The sequence below is a fragment of the Electrophorus electricus genome, chromosome 11, assembly GCF_013358815.1.
Source record: "Electrophorus electricus isolate fEleEle1 chromosome 11, fEleEle1.pri, whole genome shotgun sequence".
Classification (NCBI taxonomy): domain Eukaryota; kingdom Metazoa; phylum Chordata; class Actinopteri; order Gymnotiformes; family Gymnotidae; genus Electrophorus; species Electrophorus electricus.
In genome coordinates, this window is record NC_049545.1 from 12,901,659 (window position 1) to 12,924,000 (window position 22,342).

Consider the following 22,342-nt stretch of genomic DNA (forward strand, 5'->3'; position numbering starts at 1 on the left):
GTTAATCATTGGCGACGCTGATAGTCCTAAATGTATTAGCTAAGGCAACTACCACAATTATAAATTAATAATCGTTGGTAAGTTCTTTTATCTGTTAAATGAAAAAATACAGCAGTTTAATTGGTATTTTTTATTGATTAAAAGGTAATATAAGTGTTTGTACTCTGGGTAGTAAAGCAACACAAGCTAGCCCAAATTTCAAACTGATCAAAGATAATCAGTTCTGGCATAGCACTTATCAATACTGGTTAGTATATATGTTTCACCGTATCAGTGAAACCAACAATAAGGTATCCAAAACACAATAAGCTGGTCACAAGGTAATTGTATATAGTAAGCAAACCATCTACAAGTTAACATAATTATCATGTAACCATCACACAACTGTGATTTTATTGACTTTGTTCCATAATTACTGCACAGCTAGGTTTTCTGTATTTTAGATGGCATTATCTTTGTCCAGTTTCAGTACTGCCGAAGATGTATTAGACACTTCATCACCAGCTGTAAAAATAAGCACATTCAGCTTAGGTGATTTTAAGATCATTCAAGTCTAAAAACTGAGAAACTACCAGCGGCTCCTCTCATGACAAAAGTTAGTGAAACAGCATAAGACACTCACATTTTTTAGACTCTGACGGAATGATCTGCAACAGTAATGTCTGTAGCTTCTTCAGATCTTCCCGTATGTCTCGTAGATCTTGAATCTGTTGTTGTTGGTCCTTCTCAAGTCTGACTAATGTGCTGCACCATTCTGCCTGCACTGCTAGTGAGGAGGTTGTCCTTCTGTACGGAACATTTTCCAAAGCTCTAATGCATTCTCTTCTCAGAAGTTACTAGTCCAATTATGCATGATGATTAGCAGGTGGAGAGATACCACGAGACCTTTTGTTACAAAGTAAAACAATGAAACATTTATTCTGAATGCCAAGATCCAAATTAACTCACCTAGTAGCTCTGTAGCTCTCATTTGCTCTGTAGCTCTCATTTGGTTTTGTCTCCTTTTGGATGTCCAAATACTCATCCAAAGTAACCTGTGGAGTTAGACACACACCTTACAATAGGCTACCACTGCACTTTGTAGAGGGAACCAAAAGGTCTTTTTAGAAATCACCAAATCTGTCAGCATTGTACAGTACCTTAATCTGTGCAGACAGTTTCTTCATGTCTTCTTGCTGATCTGGGTCAGTTATGACGTCTCCATCGTAAAACTCTCCAAGGGGAGCACAGAAGTTGTGAATGTACTGTTTATCATAGAAACGTTGCAGGTAAGGCATGGACTCCTCTACCTGCAGAACAACGGTCGCCTGTTGCATCACTGCATTTGCCTGCGCGTTGTCATGCACTCTACCGAAACAATGCACAGGAGCTTTATTGGGACACTCAAATAAAACAAACGGGTCAATGATTGTTAATTGTTGCTACCACTGGGCAATGATGGAACAATATTGGTTGTCCAGCACAAAGTTGTCCTTCAGTCATTCTCTCACCCTTACCTTTGGAAGGTGTCAGAGAGCAGGGCGATCATGAGGTTGACACACAACACAGAGGATAGCGCCAGAAAAGTACCGCAGAGCAGGTGAGCCATGATGGAGTCCACGGCCACCATGGCATCAAACTCGTACTCATCCACTAGGGTGATCCGGTACAGGCTGTAGAGCATCTGGGGCACTGTCTGCATGCTAGGCACATTCACTAAGCCTTACAGCAAGAGAGAAGGCCTAACATAGGTAACACACTCATATGGCAAACATATGCAATAATCCTAACTCCTTTACAAAAAAAAAATTCATCCCACAATCGCTCGCACCTCCAAATATAATCCAGAAAGCACAGGCGTAGGGGATGTAGATCTCTGCATATAAGAAGAGGAAGCGCAGAACATCACCCACTATCTTCCCCAGCATGACAGTGAAAGGACCCATAACCCTAAGGAATAATTGAAAACCATACATTTGCTAACAGATCTCATATGATTCTAATACTACATATTAATTGTGAAGTTACTGGGATGACCTGGCCAAAAGAAATGCAATCAAAGTATGCATTGTACATTGTGCTGCAAAATCAGGACTTTTAACTGTATGGTACGCAAGCCTCTGATTCTTATGTTTCCATGGTTACCTCAACGTCTAGCAGATGTTACCATGGTTACCTAGGCACAAAGAAGGCACTACCTTTAATGCGTGGCATAACCTAAGAGAAGGTACATGGTGGTATAGGCCACTGACCAGGTGTCACCATTTCTTCTTTAGACACTCTCTAGAAGACCTCGTTTCCATGGCAGCCAATGACCCTGGCCAGGTATTACTAATATGCCTAAGGGCTTCTGTCTTCAGCTTGTGTAACTATGGTAACTGCAGCCATTTACCAGGTACCAGGTGTTCCTATCAAGAGTTCACTGATGGGTAAGTGATGACTTTTACCTAAAGGCCCGGACATGCTTCATCAGCCTTAGCCAAAGGAAGATGATGGTCACAGCGAAGATGCGAAGGCTATACGTTCGAAGTGCATGTGAAACCAGGTATACATCAGCTAAATGGAGGCTCAAGACAGCTATCAACAATATGTACACAAGCCAATCAAATATGTTCCTGTAAAATGAAACAAATGGAATTAGTTACATTAAATAATTTAACTCTCAAACATTTATGTTCTCCATTTTGTGTAAAATTCCAGGTCTCTACCAGCAGTCTTGTGAGTAGCTCCCTTTCAAATTCCAGACAGCCCTCCTCTGCCCCTCTAAATAATGCCGCTCCTTAAGAACAAAATGAAACAAAGGCATCTCTATTTTGAGAGCGTCCATTTAATTTATCTGCGTGTACTGAAGATGCGAGTCCACAAACAACCAAAATAAGCTCTTCCAGTACAAAAAAAAAACAAGGCTATTAGATTATAACAACAAAGTAAAAGTATAAAGGAAAGTAATTTCTCATAATTATGTTTTCCTAAGTTAGTGGAGTGCGCCGGTGCTCTGCAGTGGTGGTGGAGTGTTACCTCGGGCCACATGGGGTGAGTGCAGGCCAGGTCTTCACGGAGTCTCCGATCGCTCCACTGCTGCCAGTCCTTCAGCTTTCTGAAGGAGTGCAGGACCTCCATCACCTCCCTGTACACCTCCAACACAGTCAGTCCCAATGCCACCGCCACCACCACCACCCGCCACCAGTCCTGTGGAGAGAAATGTTGTGTGTGTGTGTGTGTGTGTGTGTGTGTGTGTGTGTGTGTTGTGTTGTGTTGACTATCGGTGATTCCTAAAATTTGACTTACCTGAGGAAAAATATACCGACTACCCTCCTCCCGTGACACAGACACAGAAATGGCCACAACTGTCCAGGAAATGATAAATAAAAAATTAAGCAGCAAGAGAATCCAGGCACCCAGTCTATGGGAAAAAAGAAAAAAAAAAAAAACAATTCCCACTTTTATCAGGACTAATTGTCTTTTAATGTGTATGTGTTTTCTGTTCCTGTGATGAGTGTTAATGGAGCTTTACCTGCCGTATAGGTTCCATTTGACAGCAATGAGTTTCAGCACTACAGGATGCATAATGAGGTCCAGTTTCCCTTGGTGAACAATAAGCCCCAGCTTTTCAAGGGAGAGACAGAGTATTAGAATCATCCAGGCAAAGACATGGGAAAGGGCTTCAGATGTAAGCATATGAGAACAAATATTAATAGCAAAATGAAGTCTCGTCAGGTTGATGACGGTGTACCGGTGATAAAGGCTCACTGCGGTGTTGCCCTAGAAAGTGAACAAATATTTAGTGATTTTCTACCCAGCACGATAGCATCTCTCATGTTTGTATTCTAATCAGTGCAGTTACCTTGTGAATTTTTCTTGCACGCTGGCTCTGGTTCAAGCAGCTGCAGGTAGTAGAACTGCTGCCGAGTCACTGGGTCTTTCACGTGGAACTGATTCAGTGCCAGTTTGGCCTGCAGAGACCAAGTGAGACCTGGATTGCATAGAGAGAAGGGTACTAGATGTAGAGCTGTGGACTTGGTGGATTTCCGGTTCCCCTTACCACAGGCGTCATCTTGCCAATCATGGCGGTGATGCACAGTTGTCCATCAGAGTCCTGCAGCCCGGCATCTGCCCCCAGCTCCAACAGTGTGTGCGCAGCTTCACTGCGCTCTGTAAAACACACACACACACACACACACCTCTCTTTATCTCTCTCAAAGAAAAATATAATGGCCCTAAGGTCTGTGTAAAAGTGGTCTAACAATGGATACTGATGGGCCTATTATTATGGCTCCTATAAAACCATTACCTAGGTTGGCAGCCAGTTGTAGCGGAGTTCTTTGTTTGTAGTCTTGTGCACCAATGTCTGCACCATTCTGCAGCAAAATCTGAATTGCCCCAATTGCATCATTCTTAGAAGCAAAGTGTAATGCTGTTTGCAGGTCTTTATAAGTGCGCGCCTCAATATCAGCTGAAAGAACAGAGAAACCTTGTCTAGACATTTTTTTAGCTTATGTATATAACACAGAGAGACACTCTTATCCAGAGTAACTTACAATTTCAGTCATATTATAGAGATAGAATGTAGTGTTAGGAGTCTTGCCCAAGGACTCTTATTGGTATAACAAGGGTACACTTGCCTGGATGGGGGTTTAAACCTCAGTCCCCCACAGGAGAGGCAGCGATGTTACCCACTACAATAACCATTAAAAGACATACACAAAACACACCTCCTCTTTCTATAAGGAACCAAATCATTTCTTCGTAATCCAAGGCTGCTGCCACGTGCAAAGCAGTGACGCCAAATGCGTCAGCCCTCAGGACATCTGCTCCTCTCTCCAGAAAGAACCGCATCACATCTACGTTCCAGGCCCGAGAGATCTACCAAATCAGACATTTGCTAAAAATGTGCATAGAGGAATAAATTAAATATGAACTACTAAAATGCAGTCCAAACCCCCCGAGAACCTTTTACACGTGAAATTCAGACAGCTACACGTCCCAGGTTGCACCTGTGATATTATCTGACACCTCACAGCAGAGGGCAGCGTGAGGCTAAAGTGCTCACCTCATGCAGTGCTGTCTGTCCATATTTGTCTGGTGAATTGGGGTCGGCACCCTCGGCGAGGATGCCGTTCAGGTACTGCAGGTCGACCTGCAATACAGGCCGCACCATTATGTCAGACCAATGTGCCCGCGCCTGCCGCCAGGCTGCTTTTCAGAGCGCTCGCTCTACGCAACAGAGCGTCTCCCTAGCCAGCATGCAGTGCATACAGTACAGTTGCCATGGAGATATGAGGGGCCATATTGTCCTCTACCTCATCGGCGTCCTGGTTGCTGGTGGCCAGGACTCGGAAGTGGTCCAGCAGGCATCTGTTCAGCCGCTGCTCTTTGTCAGGCCCATCTACAGCGTCCTCATCCCAGGCGAGGCCTTTGTACTTCCTGCCCACAGGCTCCCCTGCCATGAGATCAACATGAGCAGTTCATATTTCAGTATCCTGAATGCAACAGAGATGCAGTGAAATCTGATGTTCGGGTAATCTGTTTTCTGGATAGCTAGGGAGGGTCTTTAAAGTTTGGTTTTGTTTTAGATAACAATTTGAGTGGAGCTACTCACATTAACACACACCGGTACACAAAGGCAATTATCTTCCTCATTAAAATGAATCATATGCTTTGGGTATTGACTGACAGTAGTACTCTGATGAGGCTTTATGCTTGTGTGTGTGCGCATTACCTGAGGGTTTCTTCCTCACACATTTACAAGCAGCCCGTTTCCATCGGCCCCTGGTGTAGGACGCCCACTGCGAAACAGACTGCGCTACTGAGGCAGACAAATTCGTGACCTGCTGTGCTGTCTGCCAACACAGACGCATAAAAAACTGGTAAAACCACAAGTGTCATTAACAATGGATTAAGGTATTTAAGATGTCCTTACAAGACATTTTGTAAGAATGTTAATGAAGACAAATGATATGTAAGACAAAATATATGCCAAGTTCCAGTCCTTACTTGGTGACATACTCTATCAGTGAGCTCCAGGCCTGAGTTATCATGACCGCCTGGTCTGACGTGACTCGGTCTCTTCATATTCAGCCCTGTGGCTCTCGGTTCCTTACTGGTTCACTGCCTTCAGAGTTACGCTCTGACACCACAGACGGTTACATAAGTAATGGCTGGACTGCTCCCAGCTAAAAACGACAGAAACTATGGTCAGATTCCAATCCTCGCACAGCACAGACGAATAACCTAATCCAGTGAACTACACTACATTTAACTCGCGACAACAAATTGCCCTGTACAGTACCTTCCACAAGCAACGGCTGGAAAGCTGAAGTGTTTGCTGCCGAATACATTAACGTCTCTTCTGTACGTACAGTCTGGGCGAATGTGAGCTTTACAACACCGTTCACTGCTCCTCAGCTCCTCTCGGTTGTTTTCATACGGTCCGTTTCTACCACTGCCCAGCGAGTCATAAAAAACATATTGCTCATTACCCAACGGCCTGACCGCCTTTAAGTCATAAATCCTGACGTAATGAAGCACGCTGCAGCATTTATCTCAAAATGTTTAACGGAACAGAGGGAGGAACCCTCCCTTAAGACAAGCCAAAGAGCGAAGGCCTGTTTATGATACCTTATCTGCAGCTGCTGGGGTCCCTGAAGCACGTCTAATTACCATATAAACGGAGCAACTTGGTGTTAATAGTGTGTGTCAGCCACAACAGACACACACACCTCAGCGGTTTCCAAATTAATCACATTTGACTGACGACGTTACTGACAGCGCGCCTCGGACACACCAGCGCAGATGTGACAGTCGGGAACGAGTGATGTTTGACGGAGAGGGCGTGACCTTCCCGCTTTGAGTGACAGGTATGAAATGAAAGCCGTAAAGGCCACGACACGCTGAAGCCTTTCGGCTATTTAGGCTGATCATTTCACCAGCACAAATTGTCCGTTGTGTGGAACTGCACGTGAGACATTTCACTAGTCTTCTGACCCCATCTCCTATTGCCATCAAGGGGCAATGCCCATGTCTTCATGGTGATAATAAACACCATTAACCTGCCCACTTGGTGTTTTAAGCAAATGGTTATTATAGGTTTGGCCATGTTTCAGATGCGAGGGGAAAAAAAAAAGACAAGACACATCATGTAATCATAATAATCATCATCTCTTAGGAGATATCAAGATGAAACATCAAAACCATTGTCTCTGAGGATCCTGTTCTATTTATACTGATTGTCTTTCATTATGAAGTACAGTACTAATCTATACCAGAAAATAATACAAGCATTCGAAAGATCAAAAGGTAGATGAACATACAAATCAACATATGAAAATAGTAGTACAGTACACAAAAAGAAGGACCTCAGACATGTCAGGACGACAGCCAAAGTAGAGAATTTAAAGGCGACTTTCAAGGGGTTTCACTGAAATATTTTAATACGATTGTGAGACACAACAACTGGCATACAATACACATGATATCCGCCACCTAGGTTACGCTGCACGTACTTTGCATTTCGTACGCTACCTTTTATCCGACCAAAGTTGTGGTTGCACCTGGATGTCAGGAGCATTTACAGCATTAACCCGACATATGTAGGCATAAATGACATCTTTCATCTCTGCTCTTCTGTAGATGCCAAAATTGCTGGGGGATTGTGCGTCTCTCCCACACACACTCTGCCCATCTCCCTGAGTCAAAGTGTGCCTTGGGGGCATGCAAGCGAGTGTGAGTGTGTCAGCCGAACCAGTGGTTGCCCATGCAATCCCGGTTCCACTCCATGCGACATAGCCAGCACCACTCAAACTTACACTGGGCCCGGGGACACACCATGTGCATGCAGCCGCCTGGGGAGAGCAGAAACACAGGCGACCAAGACAGCACAGGCCACAAAAACGCTCAGTCAGTCCTGATGCACACTAATCACGTCTACACCAGCTCCACTACACAACATATGTTACTCTGATATATAGTCTAAATGTCTGGTGTTGCACCTTTTGGAGTGAATCTTAAAAATGCAGTACCATTTTACACCAAGATTGCCATCATAATGAGTTTAATAATGGTTTTAAATTAGCTTGTGGTTATTAACTAGGTCATAAACCCTATTCAAGTCATAAGTTAAGTCATAAATAAAAAGGGGATTGGTGACTAGTGCTAGTACAATAAGACAACCCTTTATAAAAGTCTATAAAAGGATAGCGACTTGTTGACTTGTGAAAAGTGAATTTAGTCATTTCAAATGTTGATGTTGGACAAATGATCATTTTTGACCAATAATGCATCTTGTTGGTGATTAAATGACAGTAACGTGTTAAATATCTGCTGAAGCTGATAAGCCAAAGATAAGTAGGCAGCAAGATCTGAGCTTTAAACAGTATAGATGAATGTGAGCTCACCTTCTGGCAAGCAGCACATCTATACTCTTTTTATGTATATAACTGCGTATTAATGACTTAAGGTGTTTACGACCAAAATAATGACATTAAACAAGTCTTTAACCATTCATAAACTCTTTGGTCAGTTTTATTCTAAAGCGACACCAGTGAGAAATGTCATAGCGTGGAGTGTGAGGGGGGCCCACCATTCTTCTCCACAGGGACCCTGCACTTGGGACAAGGGCGGGTGGTCTCGTCTATGGTCTCCAGTGATGCCTGCTCCCAGCGGGCACGCAGGGCGGCCCCCTCGTCCAGCACGTAGCCCTGCTGCGGCGTTGGTGAGAGCAGGACCAAGACAGCATGCAGGAGAAATCCATGAATCAAGCAGGCTCGTCCGAGCCGTAATGTTGTCAGCCGTGGTTAAGTTAGACGTTTGAGAACATGTCATCAATCATTGGAGGGCTTGAGTGTATGTGGGACGTACCTGTGGAGCGCCTCCTGCTGGCATGGCAGTCCTTCGCCTGCACTCGCCCTCGTGGTACTCTTCCATGCAGTCCCGGCAGAACACAAACTGCACCCGGAAACCACAACCACAGGTGTTATGTAGCAACACAGATGTCATAACATTAGAAGTTTAGAATAATGAAACCCTTTAACACTAAAGGCTGCAAAACCCACAATGAATAGAATAGAATAGAATATATTTATTGTCATTGCACAAGTACGAGATTAAGGTACTGGAGTGTTATGGAAAAAAAAAAAATCCCTTAATCAGCGCAATCATACACAGCAAACACTAGGGGGCAGACTTTTGCCATGTTCCATGTTGCCAGCGCCCTGTTGCTTTTTAATGTAAAGGACAGATTAAAGTGTTCCTCTTATTTTTAGCATAGCAGCACCTTGGAGGTTCTGCACTGATTTGGCACATCTTCAGAAGCAGAGCATGTGAAGAAGAAGAGCTCGCGTTCTCTAAACCATCAACCTTTTTTTGTTTTTACTGGTTTTTTTCTTCCCTCAGAGGTGACAGATAGCAGCTCTCTTCTCAGGGGCACAGAACAGACATTTCTTTGTTTTCCTACTGCATGCACAGGGACGAGGGGAGGGAAAAAAAACAATTATCTGACAGCCATTTTCTTCTAACAATCTCCTGCTCCAGATATTACCCCTCCCCAAAACCAGATGAACCAGAATGCGGCTTGGTTCATCATCGTCATTGTCATCATCATCATCATCATCGTCGGCAGCCGTGTAGGCAGCCATTTCATCAACCGCCTGTGGCTTCAGATGGAGGAGGTGTAGATCTGATCTTCTGACAGAGTGGGAAGAAAAGCACTTTGTGGTTTCTGTCCTCGCGTGAAGTGTTTGTTTTCCTGGTTCTGCACGGCAGCACAGTAAAAGGGACCAGTGCAGCCGCGAGCCACGCACACGCGCGCTCAAACGCAGCCTTCCAAACAAACCAGTGTGGATACTGAGATGCTTCTGTATTCCAGCAGTTCATTGTGTGTGTGTGTGTGTGTGTTTCTGCATCACTCCGCTTGTGTGTGTGTGTTATTACAGGATCTAGACAAAATCTGACAGCAGCAAGCTAATATGACTTAAATAAGAACATTGGGATAAGTCAGTAAAACGATTCTTAAGACAGTCTTCGGTGATCTCATCTCATCTAGCAGACTGACTGAATCACGCCCTGTACGCTCTAAATCTCACACGACTCACACATACACACACACGTACGCACACACCCAAATTCAGACCACGAAAGCAATAATACAATCCTTCTGACACTGTTTTGCTAACACACTGCCACACTCACAGCAGCAACACTATTGAGAAAGACAGAACGATAAGTAGAGAAGGGGGAGGGAGGCTGAGAGTCCTTCTCGACGGTCAAATCCTCACACTCCACCCAAAAAGTCCTTCTAAACTAACGCAATGGCAATTCAACCTGGTGTATGTCCTCTGGATGACAATACACTAGCAACTTGATACAGCCCTAATAGCTCAGGAACTCAAATGCAGTTTTATCTTTTATCCCACATGCTAAAATAGGTGGACTTATGATGCTCTTTACGCAACAATCAGGCATGGTTTTTCAGTGACTGATCAATTTAATTTACGATAAATATATTTTACTTTCCATAAATATTACACTCAAACTATGTACAAACTAAGATATAAAGTGGACAAAAATTATGCTGATAGAGAGATTCTGAAAACATATCTGGATTCAGTGTGCATAAACACTTAATAAACAGGTAATATTTTGCATGGGACAAAACCTGTGTTAACCAGTGTATTGTATGAACCTGTTTAGCCATAAAGAAACTGCATATATGCAGAAAAAGACACACACAAACTCACTCACACACACCCCAGCCTGTACACAAACGGACTCGCACACAATCCCCCACCCCGACTGTACACATACAGACTGTGTGTACAAACGCACCCCCCCCACACACACACATTCGACAGACACACAAACCACACCATGAAGCCTTCTATCAGTTATATGAACAGACCTAGCCAGCAGTACACTATTCAAACATAGCTTCACTATAGGTTTATGGAGAGTTGATCCCCACTGCTCTCGCACTGCACTCAGACGAGACTCCCACACACGCTCGCATATACACACACCTACATACTCTCTCACTCTCTTACACACGAAGTTGCATTCAGACATACTCATTCTCACGCAATCTCACACACTCTCTCTCCCATGCAAACAGTACCCCAATAGCAAAGCCTATTAAAAGATCCTCCAGGTGGAGGGGATGTATTGATTTTTGTGGAGTAGAATATGTGAGGCAGGCCGGATGTGTGGGCCTGCACACGGCCTGAACACAAAAAAACCCTTCAGCGTGCACCTCACTGGAGAGAGATTTGTGTGTGTGTATGTGTGTGTGTGTGTGTTTGTGAAGCCTGGGCTCATTATGGCAGGAGAAGGCCAACTCCAATAAAGCCTTTATCTATGGCAGCCAGACGCAGCACTGCACGCAGTGACCACACCATCACTGGCACCCAGGCCAAACACCCCCCCCACACACACACACCGCCATGAAGATGAAACTTCACACACACACACACACACACACACACACACACACAAGCATGCATGTGCGCACGCAAACACACACACACACACACTGCCACTGATACGAGACTCCACACACATACAGGTACACACACAACACACAAATACAGCCTTTCTTTGGCAGAACCACACAGCCAGCACTTGCACTGGCCATGACACAAAGAGGTTGTCCAAATCACACAAACGCATATAAAACACAGACGTGCATGTGTGCACAAACAGAATCACTGCATCACAGCTCTGCCCAAGGTAAAATACCCATCCTCATATGTATAAAACTCTTATCATGCAGTTGTTATTTGGTTCTAGAAATACATCCATTTATGTTGGTAAGATTGTTTGAGTAAGCTTAGTGCTGGGTACACGAGTCTTTGATGAATTGCAATCCAAACATTTTTGTTTGTTTGAGCTTTCTAATCTTTTTTAAAAGGGACTTTTTGTTCTGAATCTCCATTCACAAATGCCTTGTAATAATGCTACAGAACGCTTCCCTTTACACAGTATAAACAATAGTGACCTTGCATGACTCTGTACACACTCCCACCTTTGGCTTTTCTCTCTGCCTTATCCCCACTTTCCCAAGTGGAACATCGGGGCTCCCACACTTTTAATTTTCCTAGACTTTTCCAGGACATTTTCCATGACTGACATGCAAATTCACAGACATACACACACCCAGATAATCCTACAGAGCATGGGCAACCCTGGTTAAAATTTCTGTTACTGTCGATATGAGTAGAAGAGGAACTGATTTCTTTAATATTTTAAGAAAGATTACTTGGGCCATTATCTTGGGCCGTCTTGCCTGCATTGCTCTTTTGAGGTCTAGCCCCAGGTTTTCGATGACTATTAGGTCGGGGGTCTGTCAGGGTCGAGGCAAAACCTTTAGCTTGTGCCCCTTGAGGAAATCCATTGTGGGTTTTGAGGTTTGGGATCATCGTCCTGTTGTAGAAGCCGTCCTCTTTTCATCTTCAGCTTCTTGGCAGAAGGTGTGACGTTTGCTTCAAGGATTTGCTGGTGTTTATTTGAATCCATTCTTCCCTCTACCAGTGGAATGTTCCGTGTTCCTGGCTGCAACACAAGCCCAAAGCAAGATCGATCCTCCTCCGTGCCGACAGTTAGAAAGGTGTTCTCTTCATGAAATTCTGCACCTTTTTTTCTCCAGACATACCTTTGCTCATTGTGGCTAAAAAAAAAAAAGTTCTATTTTAATGTAATCATTCCATATGACTTGTTCCCAAAATGCATCAGGCTTGTTTAGACGGCCCTTTGCAAAATCTGTCACTGAATTTTGTGGTGAGGAGGCAGGAAAGGTTTTCTTTTGATGACTCTTCCATGAAGGTCACATTTGTGCAAGTGTCACCTCAGAGTAGAACAGCGCACGACCACTCCATAGTCTGTTAAATTTTCCTGAGGCTCTTTGTCAGTCAAATGCGGGTTCCGATTGGCTTTTCTAGCAATCCTACAAGTAGTTCTCATGGAAAGTTTTCTCAGTCTTTCAAACCTCAACTTGATCTAAACTCCTTTTGAATGCCATTTCTTAATTACATTATGAACTGAGGAAATGGCTACCTGAAAACACTTTGATATCTTCTTCTAGCTTTCTCTAACTCTGTGATGGGCAGAGGAATTGCTGATTGATGGGACAAGGCTGGAGGAGTCAGAGTGCTTTTAAAGCTTTGACGTTGGCACTACCTGGCCTTTCTTGACCGTGATTATGAGCAAGCCATTGCCCTATCAAGCTGATCATGGTCTAAGACCTTGGTAAAAGTGATCGGAGAACTAAAACGTCTTGGGCTGTCCAAACTATAGCAGGGTGTTCCCTTCCTTTTTTCAATCTAAAATTGAGTAAAGCAAAAATAAGACATCAATCTTGCTTAAAATGATGACTGTTTTATCTTTTATTTTATCCAATTTGGAGGTCAGTTAATCTTCTACTAAATTAACTATTCACAATAACATATATTTTGTCATTGGGTGCCCAAACGTTTTATCTGCATATCAGATAGGATAAAGAGCAGCTATAATGTATGAAACATGAAAACTAAATAACTTATTTATTTTAAATATCCCACTTTTTTAGATGCCTGTGCAATGGCCTGTTGACTGATATAGATAAGCTTTCGTAGTGTCCATGACTTGCTAGGTAACTGGCAACCTAGCCAGTGAATGCTTTTCAACTGCTTAAGCAAAAATACATCCAGTACATAACTATGCCAACCTACTTTTGGATGTTTCACCCATTTTTCAACTTTGAATATGAATATCTTACAATAACATTTTAACTTAAGGTCTAATTTATAATATTATTACTGCAGCCTTGTAATTAATTGACCAGCCAAGATGAAGCTTCTTACTTTATGTAGGATCATCTATGCTGTTCTATGTTGCTAAGCACTTAACACACATTCCATTTTTTATTCCCTACTACACATGAATACTGAAGTAAACAAATACATATTTGAGTACTCCGGTAAACATACACAGTTAATTTGGATAACTATATATCCAAATAAGAAAGCCCTCATTTTAATATGATTTATTTATTACGCTGTGGACAGAAAGCCGTGTTTTCATCACAGTTTAAAATGAGACTGCAAAGTAAAATGAAAAATATGCTTTATGTGTAAAAGAAGTGAGTGGGACAATGTAGAGATGGATGGAAGATAAGAAGTCCAGGGACTGGTTAGGGCAAGTAGTGAGAGATCCACACGGAGCGTGGTTAATCAGAAGGGGCCCATGAAGTATAGATGTGAGTAGCAGTATGAAGTAAGTGTAAGTGTGTGTGTGTGTGTGTGTGCGTGCGTGATGGCCATTTTTGGCTTTTTATCTCATGACAAGGAGAGACAACAGAGAGACCTCGCTCAGCAGGTTGCCCCCCTCAGATGGCTTAGGTTCAAATGTTCTCACACACAAACATAAAGGTCTTACACAGCAACCTTACACACACATCAATACGTACTCATTTGCTCTGACGTGCACACAGAGCCAAGTGTGAACTATGGTGTAGGTATTATATAAACCTTCAGCATTCATCTCTGTCATATTTCATGCTTTCAGTTTATATTTTTCCATTCTTCAATTGATCTACTAGAGTTCCTTTCTTTCTTTTTCATGGCTTTTTAAAACCACTCTGTTCTTCTCTCATTCCCAGACAGTGTGTGTGTGTGTGTGTGTGTGTGAGACAGTGAGTGTGTGTGTGAGACAGTGAGTGTGTAGTGTGTGTATAGTGTTTGTTTTTGTTACAGTGAGTGTGTGTGTGAGACAGTGAGTGTGTAGTGTGTGTATAGTGTGTGTGTTTGTTTTTGTTACAGTGAGTGTGTGTGTGAGACAGTGAGTGTGTAGTGTGTGTATAGTGTTTGTTTTTGTTACAGTGAGTGTGTGTATGAGACAGTGAGTGTGTAGTGTGTGTATAGTGTGTGTGTTTGTTTTTGTTACAGTGAGTGAGTGTGAATGTGAGTGCCTGCGTGTGTGAGAGAGTGTGAGAGAGTGTGTGTGCGAGACGTGTTACACACAGGCACATGTTGCACCAGCGTAGTACCAGAGCAGTGTTGGAATGCCACTACTCAGTGCGGGCGAAACTCTACCACTCCTCTACTCACTCTGCTCTTACGCGCCGATTGCCATGTTTTACGAAATACTCAGAAATGTTCCTTTGTCCATATGACACTGCCGGGTAATTAATTTCAGTAGATTAATCAACATTCCAAATATGCAATATCAGTGGTTTAATAACACAGTTTTACAGGACCTCAATAAAACTTCCAGAATTGTTTTCCAAAACTGGAAATCTAGCCTGATTTCTCAGATTTCCAGGAGGTGGAACACACTATTCCATGATAAAACCCTGGGGCAGTGCCATTCCCAGGGGCCTTGCTTAAAAAGCGTCTGTGAATCAGATCAATGGAACAGGACTCAACCAATCCGGCTCCTGAGACAAACAGGAGATGAAGGCTCCCCCACCTCACCCCCACCCCTTCACTGTGATGATGATGTTTGTGTTTGCAAACATGCAATCAGTCAGCACTAATGGCTGCCGAACTGCACCCTAATCTTTAATCGACTGGCTAATTACAAAACATCATGCAAATGGTGTGGCAATTATATCTTAATCGCACTGTGATTGGACAAGCCTTGGAAACGGGAGGCAGAGGCCAAGGGTGACGGCGCGGGCCTCTCAGGCAGAGATGGGGGCCTAAAGGGGGGAGGGGTCATCAGAGGTCAGGGCTGGGAAGCTGAGCTTGTTAGCGGTCAGAGTGATAGCTGGGTTAGCAGTAGACCGATCAGGGGGTGGAGACACTGCAGTATTACTCTGGAGCAGTGGATGTTGAACGGTAGTCCTTAAAAATATAGGCACAGTGCTCCCTTATCGAAAACCTGAATGACAAGGGTCGGTCCCCACACTGTGAAAGGCTGATCCCAGATCAGAGCTCTTGGATATGAGTGGGTCGTGGAGGTTGTGTGTGCTGGTCAGAGGTCAGGAGGAGGTGTGAGGCTCACCCCGCAGCCCAGGCCGACCCTCCGCTCACACTGGATCCTCCGCTGGTCCTGCTCAGGGAGCAGACCAGCCCCACAGCCTGGAGCAGGGCACAGGACACCTCCCATCTTCAGCAAGCACTCCTCCGCTGCATAGCGCTGGTACCGCTCATACTGAGAGAGGGAGAGAGAGGGAGGGAGCGAGAGAAAGAGAAAGCTCGAGCGCAAGAGAAAGAGACAGAGAAAGACAGAGAGAGAATGAGAAAGAATGAGAGGGAGGACAAGGAAAATCGAGAGAGCAAGAGGCAGAGAGAGAGAGAGAGAGAGACACACACAGAGAAAGAGAGAGGGAAGAAAAAGGAGGAATTACTGACCCTCAGTGACCTTTACATATGTGCAGTGTATACACCTTGTGCAGAATCCCCCTGTTATGAGGTCTTCCAACATCTCTACACAGAAAGCAGCAATTTCCAGGCTCAGAGCAATGAGCTGCTATGTGAAGATGCCAGGATAGGATCGAGACCTGATATTATAGCCGGAGATGGAAAGGCCTCCTCATACCTGACCCCCCACAACAACGCCACACAGCCACCCTGACACTGTGCTGAATAAGAATGGTAAGGAGTTAATGCGGTCCCGTCAAGGCCCGTACACGCTTAACGGTCAGATCCAAGGAGACTCTTTAGGCCGCATCACTGAGCAGTAGCTCAGCTCTTGGGTCTAGTATAGTCCACTGTGCTATTATTGGCATGGATCCCTCCTCCTTTAGTGCGTTCACCGTCAGACCCCAGTTACATTTATCAGACCACTGCCACGTTAATGTACTCGTAAAGAGAATTCAACAATTAGAGAAATCAAAAGAGCCCTACAGAAATGTCAGAATGTAATACAAATCAGAAGCAGGATATACCAATACAGAATGAATGAATCAGCCTTCAATAATAAAAAATGCTCAAAAAGGCATGTGGCCCCGACAACGTTGGGATTAGGACTGAAATGACCTGCACAGTGCCTTTACTAAAACTCTTCAATCTGGTTCTTCAAACTGGCCGCCTTCCTGAAGCTTGGAAGGATCTCTGCTGTACTATTAACACACGAATACAGGCCTTCCTTACTGAGCACACAACAGTATGGCAGACTATTTTATCAAATTCTAAAATGTAGCGTAGGAGGTGAAGTTATATGACATTATCAGATCTGTATATTTGAATAACAAAATGCAGGACAGAATTTGGCAACAAAAGGATACTTCACTCGAGGGTGTGGGGTTGAATCAGCACTGCAGCTCGAGTCCAAGCCCGTTCAACCTTTATGTAAAGGCATTATCGGGGTTACTGGAAATCAGGACTAAATTATACAGAAGTGAAATTTCCGATCTATTCGGATGATCTACTGCTGTTGTCTTCCACAGCACGATAGAACCAGGGCCACAGCAGCAACCAGACCTGCTGGAGCACTTCTGTCAGAACTGCGCCCCAACAGTCAATCTGGACAAAACCAAAGTTGTAATTTTCTAGGGGAAAAAAAGCCAGTTTTCAGGAAAACAGGCAGCTTTTCACTCTAGGAAACACTACCCTAAAGCATTCATTACATATTGATTACCCTGGGCTGAAAATCAGCGCCTCAGGAAACTTTGATCTGGGAGTGAATGCGCTAAAAGAAAAAGTACAAAGAGCTTTCTATGCAATCAGAAAGAAATTCTATAAAATAGATGACATTTTTGATAGTCCCAAAGCCAGTACCCTGTGAGCTGGTACTGACACCAACTAACCTATCACACAGCAGCCTCAGTCCAGCATTGTGGACCAAAGTCCAATCAGAGTGCACCAAATGATCAAACAAAGCAAAAAAAATCCTATCTGGAAAATTGGGACAATGACACCAAAACAGTTCAAATTATAGCTCTGTCAGGTAGAGAACGCCGATCCTCTGCCCAACAGAACAGAGAACATGAATTAGTAGAATACCTCTACACCATCAGGAGATCCACAGCACAGACAGATCTTCACTAAGCACAGGCTTGGTGACCATAATCTGGCCATAGAAACAGGCAGATACAAAACATTCTGGCTACCCCGTGTGGTCAATGTGAGATCAGTGAGGTCAAGACGGAACAGAACCTTTTCTTCCATTGTGAAACATTCACACAGCCGCTAAGATTTCACTGTATAATTGAAATTCTCCTCCAATCTAAACAAATTACACAGAAAAAAACCTCTTGCTGAAAAATGTGGCAACATATAAACATATAGTAATATCCTTTACACTAATACACGCACCACACCTCTCACTGTATGTGATAATGATCTATATCCTGTTAATATATTTAATGTTATTACGGATTTTATTTTATCTAGCTTATTATAATTTGTCACCTTACTTTTTAAAAAATGATTTTGTTACTTATCACTATTAGAACCATTATTGTCATCATTAACTTAAAATCAGGGTTATTCCCACAGAGCATGTTCAGCTCCAACCACTATTTGCTTTGGCAAAATTGTACCTGATACAATCATGCCAGTAGAGCTACCTTGAATTGAAATCTAGAGACAGACAGAGAGAGGCAGAGAGAGAGAGAGAGAGAGAGAGAGAGAGAGAGAGAGAGAGAGGGGGATGGAGTGAGTGAGAACGAGAGAATAACAGAGGTGGGAGGGATTGAGGGAGAGAGAGAAAGACAGCGAGAGAAAGGGAGAGAAACACAGAGCACTAAAAGAGTCAGACCTCGGCGGGCTTGGACCGCTCTTTAGACAAACACTTTGCACGTAGCAGCTCAAATCGCTGAGAAAATTTCAGAGATAATGAAAATAAAATGTCTGCAGCAGAGGCTTCACAAAAGGAGGAGACATCCCTCTAAGGAAGAGGGTGGCCCCTCTCTCTATGGCCTGGGCGGATGGAGGAAAGGAGGTGAAGGAGACGCCTCCATGGAGGTGGCTTATTGAGTGGCCGAGAGAAACGGCAGATGAACCAATTAAGAAGCTGTCTGATTTTCTCCTGATTTCCCATGAGTTCTGTGAAAGACATGAAAGGTGTGTGGATTGTGATTGTGTGTGTGTGTGTGTGTGTGCGTGCGCACATTCAAACCTTACGAGTCCACAACCCACCTGCTCATCACCCAGGACCCGAAAATGATGAACGTCTTTAATGAGAGAGTCAGGGCATCCAGCTAGAGGAAAGAGGCAGAAGAAGGAACTGGAATTATCCAACAAGCCTAAAACTTTGCCCAGTGTCATTCAAACAAAACGCATTACCATGCAAAGGCAAACACACACACACACACACACGCGCTAAAGAGAGGTGCAGCACAGAGGCTGAGGACCTTTAATGGGGGAGCGTGTCAGTGCACTCCCTCAAGCACTCCCTCCTCACACAGACACCTCCCATTTAAAACTACTCCAGAGGATTATGCACCACAAATGGTTGGAAATGAATGTGTGTGTGTACCACAAAAGAGGGGTCAACTACTCTTTAACAAGCCACTCTGTAATGATGTGGTCCCTCTCACAAGCAAATACTACACTCTGGACCAAAGGCTTTGAAGAGGAACAACAGACACCAATTGCCTCTCCAGAGATTAATGACTGCTCTAACCAGTGTATGTTTCTCACACACACACACACACACCACACACACCACACCTTCTTAAATTCTTTGTCTCCTCTAAAAAATAAGCGCTGAATGGACTATTATGGTATGAGGTACTATAAATGGAAAAACACCTACATGAACCTTGGCAAATGGAACAAGGTTGGAAGACCAAACGGGAAGACCGCATGTCTTCCAAACGCTGACCACCTCCCTTCCAAACGCTGATCGCCTCCCTGCTAAAGGTCTCTGACAGTGGCATCTTCTTGCACTGTGGCCTCGTGGATTTGCAGAGAACAGTAAACGTGACACGGCAGTGCCCAGAGGGGGCCCATATCCCCGCCTACCCATGCTGCCTGCAGACCCGCGGAATGCTAATGCCTCTAATCTCCCTCCAGGGCCGCTAACGCAAACTCTGACTCACTTTTCTTATGCAAATAGCGGTGGCGCGCGCTAATCGTACCTGAGGACTCTCGGCCACTGGTGGCAAATATTAAAACGGACGGTGAGCGGGGGGGCTTGGGGCCCTGGGGGAGGGCCCCCGTTCACGTTTCTCAAAAAGTAATTAAAGATACAGACCATGGCAGAATGGCGTGATGTTACCATGGCGATGTGAGCGGTCCATGCAAGGAGGTTGAAGCGGGGGGAGGTAGCTGGACGGGTAGAGAGGTTGAGAGAGAGAGATAGACGGGGTTAGAGACGGGTGCGTTAAAGGCGGGTGGAGGGACAGGTATAGAGAGAGAGACAGACTGAGAGTGAGAGAGAGACAGGTAGCGAGACAGACAGGTAAGACCAAAAAAGGACGGGATGGGACAAAGTTCCCTCCCAAGTGCATGAGGAGTGATCAGTGAAAGCATTAACTCACTCAATTGCATCTTTTAATGGAAGTTGGTCAAGCACTGCAGCCACATGCTTATCAATCCTCTCCCTACTGTGCAGACGAGCTCGCAGGGCACTCGGGGAGGTCGAGCGTGAGCGAGGGCCCGGAGCATGGTGGTTAGGAACACATGGCATGCAACCCATTATGGAGCTTTGCCTGTGTCCAAGACGTGCATGTACATCCTCCTTACCACAGTCTCCCTACCAGGACATTTGTTGTACCCTGCTTTTTGATAGAGTGGTACCAGTATTTTTTTTTTTTATATATATATTCCAGGGACCAGTGTGCGTTTCAAGCGTCCATCATTACATATAAATACAAGAGGGGTGTGCTGGTATAACAGGGCGAAATGGACATTAGTCCAGCGTGTCTTCTTCGCTACACAAGTCGGCTCACAATCCGCGTGACTAGGTTTCAAATGCCTGTTGCCATATCCTGTTTATTTCATGTCCACAGTCACTCCTGCCTCTCTAATGAGAACCGCATGGTAAACACACCTGATGATGTTAACTGATACCAGAACGATTTAATGACATCTTATTAACGGAGTTGTGCTCCCAGTGAAAAAAGAGCCTTTTAACCTAAAAGATTAAACAATTAAAGAGAACATATTGAACTCAAGCGAAAATTTTAACTTTTACTGGAGTAAATTCTAATACAATCAGCCAAGCACAAGACTGCACTTCAGCCAACATTCGAGTCGACTCGCTGTGGGGAGTTCCAGATTGTTCCGTCGATTTCTCATAGAAAAACACCAGAGGATCTGCCACCTGCCGCGGCGAGACAACACGTCCGCTGGGGGACGTCCGCACTGCGACAGAGCCCCCACACCCAAGGCCTGCGCCCCTCCCTGTCAGGTACACACCCTTCCGGATGAACACCGTTCCGGGCACGTGTATGGCCCTTCCTGAAGACGTGGCTACCCGTTACCGTGACCGCCACGCGAGGCATGCGCGCGCTCCACTCAGCCACGGCGCTCCACTCGGACGGAACCCGGCAGAGAAAAAATTAAACGCGCGCACACATGCACGCAGACACGCAGAGTGAGAAGCAGAGCGTAATGATGAGCGTGGCTGGATGACGCTCATTTAGCAGCTTCTTTGGCTTAATTACTAGTCGGCGGCGTGCTGGCAAGACTGACGTCGGCTGTGTAGTTCCTCCTGCCGGCTGGACCAGCTGCTTGACTGATGTTCGCAAAATGGATTCGGAAATGAAACCAATGGGTCTCCCCCGTTTCTAATTCTAATACAGCCGGTGGGGGATGTTGCGGGTTTTACGTTCATGTAACATTTCGCGAAAGCCGACATTACGCACCAAATAGCAGTCTATGACTACCTTTCGAAACACCTACTGCTATGGTGCAACTAAACATAAAGTAATGTGTTGAACTCCTCCCATTTATACACTGTAATCATTTTACAAGCCACGACTCGGCCAGACTCACCAGTGAGTCAGAGCAGAAAAAAGAGACCCTGCGTGGGGGCTGAGCCCCGCCTACGCCGTGCGGCCCTGCTGCTCTTAGATATCCCTCATTACCGCTTAGTCATGAGCGCAGCCAGAGGGGGCACTGTTAATGGGCTGCAGCGGAGCTGGAATGAGCTGAGTAGGCCAACAGGCACAACAGTGGGGGAGCGTTATTGGGGGGGGGGGGGGGGGGGGGGTAGAGAAGAGAGAGAGAAAGAAAGGATCAAAAAGAGGGAGATAGAGAGGGGGAGAGGATGAAAGAATAAGGGTAGGAAGAGAGAAAGAGAAGGAGAGATAGAGGCCTTAATTTGGAGACAGGAGTGGCAGCTCTGGCCAGCATTAAATCTCTGTGAGCAGAGGAAGTCCACTTTAAGGGGCTGACCATCTAGAGAGCCGCACTGGAGCTCCGGGGCTTACAGTCCCATCGGCCCGACGAACTCCGAATCAGACAACACGGCATTAGCGCCCAACACTCTGGAAGACGAGGTT

At 44.8% G+C, this 22,342-nt stretch overlaps 2 protein-coding genes across 7 annotated transcripts in view; both read right to left on the minus strand.

Annotated features, from left to right (window-relative positions):
* Positions 1 to 115: 115 nt before the first annotated feature.
* LOC113572718 (transient receptor potential channel pyrexia) lies at positions 116 to 7,027 on the minus strand. Of its 4 annotated transcripts, XM_035531395.1 has the most exons (21): positions 6,269 to 7,027; positions 5,974 to 6,152; positions 5,699 to 5,819; positions 5,280 to 5,419; positions 5,030 to 5,116; positions 4,692 to 4,842; positions 4,271 to 4,432; positions 4,022 to 4,131; positions 3,824 to 3,932; positions 3,713 to 3,741; positions 3,494 to 3,585; positions 3,268 to 3,382; positions 2,998 to 3,168; positions 2,688 to 2,758; positions 2,427 to 2,594; positions 1,811 to 1,929; positions 1,497 to 1,701; positions 1,140 to 1,347; positions 949 to 1,034; positions 623 to 786; positions 116 to 504 (listed from the first exon to the last, which is right to left on the minus strand). In XM_035531395.1, the coding sequence occupies exons 2-21, from the start codon at positions 6,049 to 6,051 to the stop codon at positions 440 to 442; spliced, it is 2,451 nt and encodes an 816-aa protein (XP_035387288.1). In that variant the 5' UTR covers positions 6,052 to 6,152; positions 6,269 to 7,027; the 3' UTR covers positions 116 to 439. The 4 variants fall into 4 exon arrangements, with proteins under 4 accessions (XP_035387288.1, XP_035387289.1, XP_026858317.2 ...); XM_035531396.1 differs by lacking the exon at positions 6,269 to 7,027 and having other exon boundaries at positions 5,699 to 5,785; positions 5,974 to 6,041; XM_027002516.2 differs by lacking the exon at positions 116 to 504 and having other exon boundaries at positions 747 to 836; positions 5,974 to 7,027.
* Positions 7,028 to 7,121: 94 nt separating this feature from the next.
* The window catches only part of prkn (parkin RBR E3 ubiquitin protein ligase), a 56,075-nt gene continuing 40,854 nt past the window's right edge, over positions 7,122 to 22,342 (minus strand). For 2 of the 3 annotated variants that reach the window (XM_035531398.1, XM_027002518.2), the window contains 5 exons: positions 19,029 to 19,090; positions 15,949 to 16,098; positions 8,836 to 8,922; positions 8,558 to 8,678; positions 7,122 to 7,820 (listed from right to left, as the gene is read on the minus strand). In XM_035531398.1, the coding sequence (XP_035387291.1) occupies positions 7,711 to 7,820; positions 8,558 to 8,678; positions 8,836 to 8,922; positions 15,949 to 16,098; positions 19,029 to 19,090 (530 nt within the window). In that variant the 3' untranslated portion in view covers positions 7,122 to 7,710. The remainder of the gene's footprint in view (positions 7,821 to 8,557; positions 8,679 to 8,835; positions 8,923 to 15,948; positions 16,099 to 19,028; positions 19,091 to 22,342) is intronic. The other variant, XM_035531397.1, reaches the window with a different exon arrangement.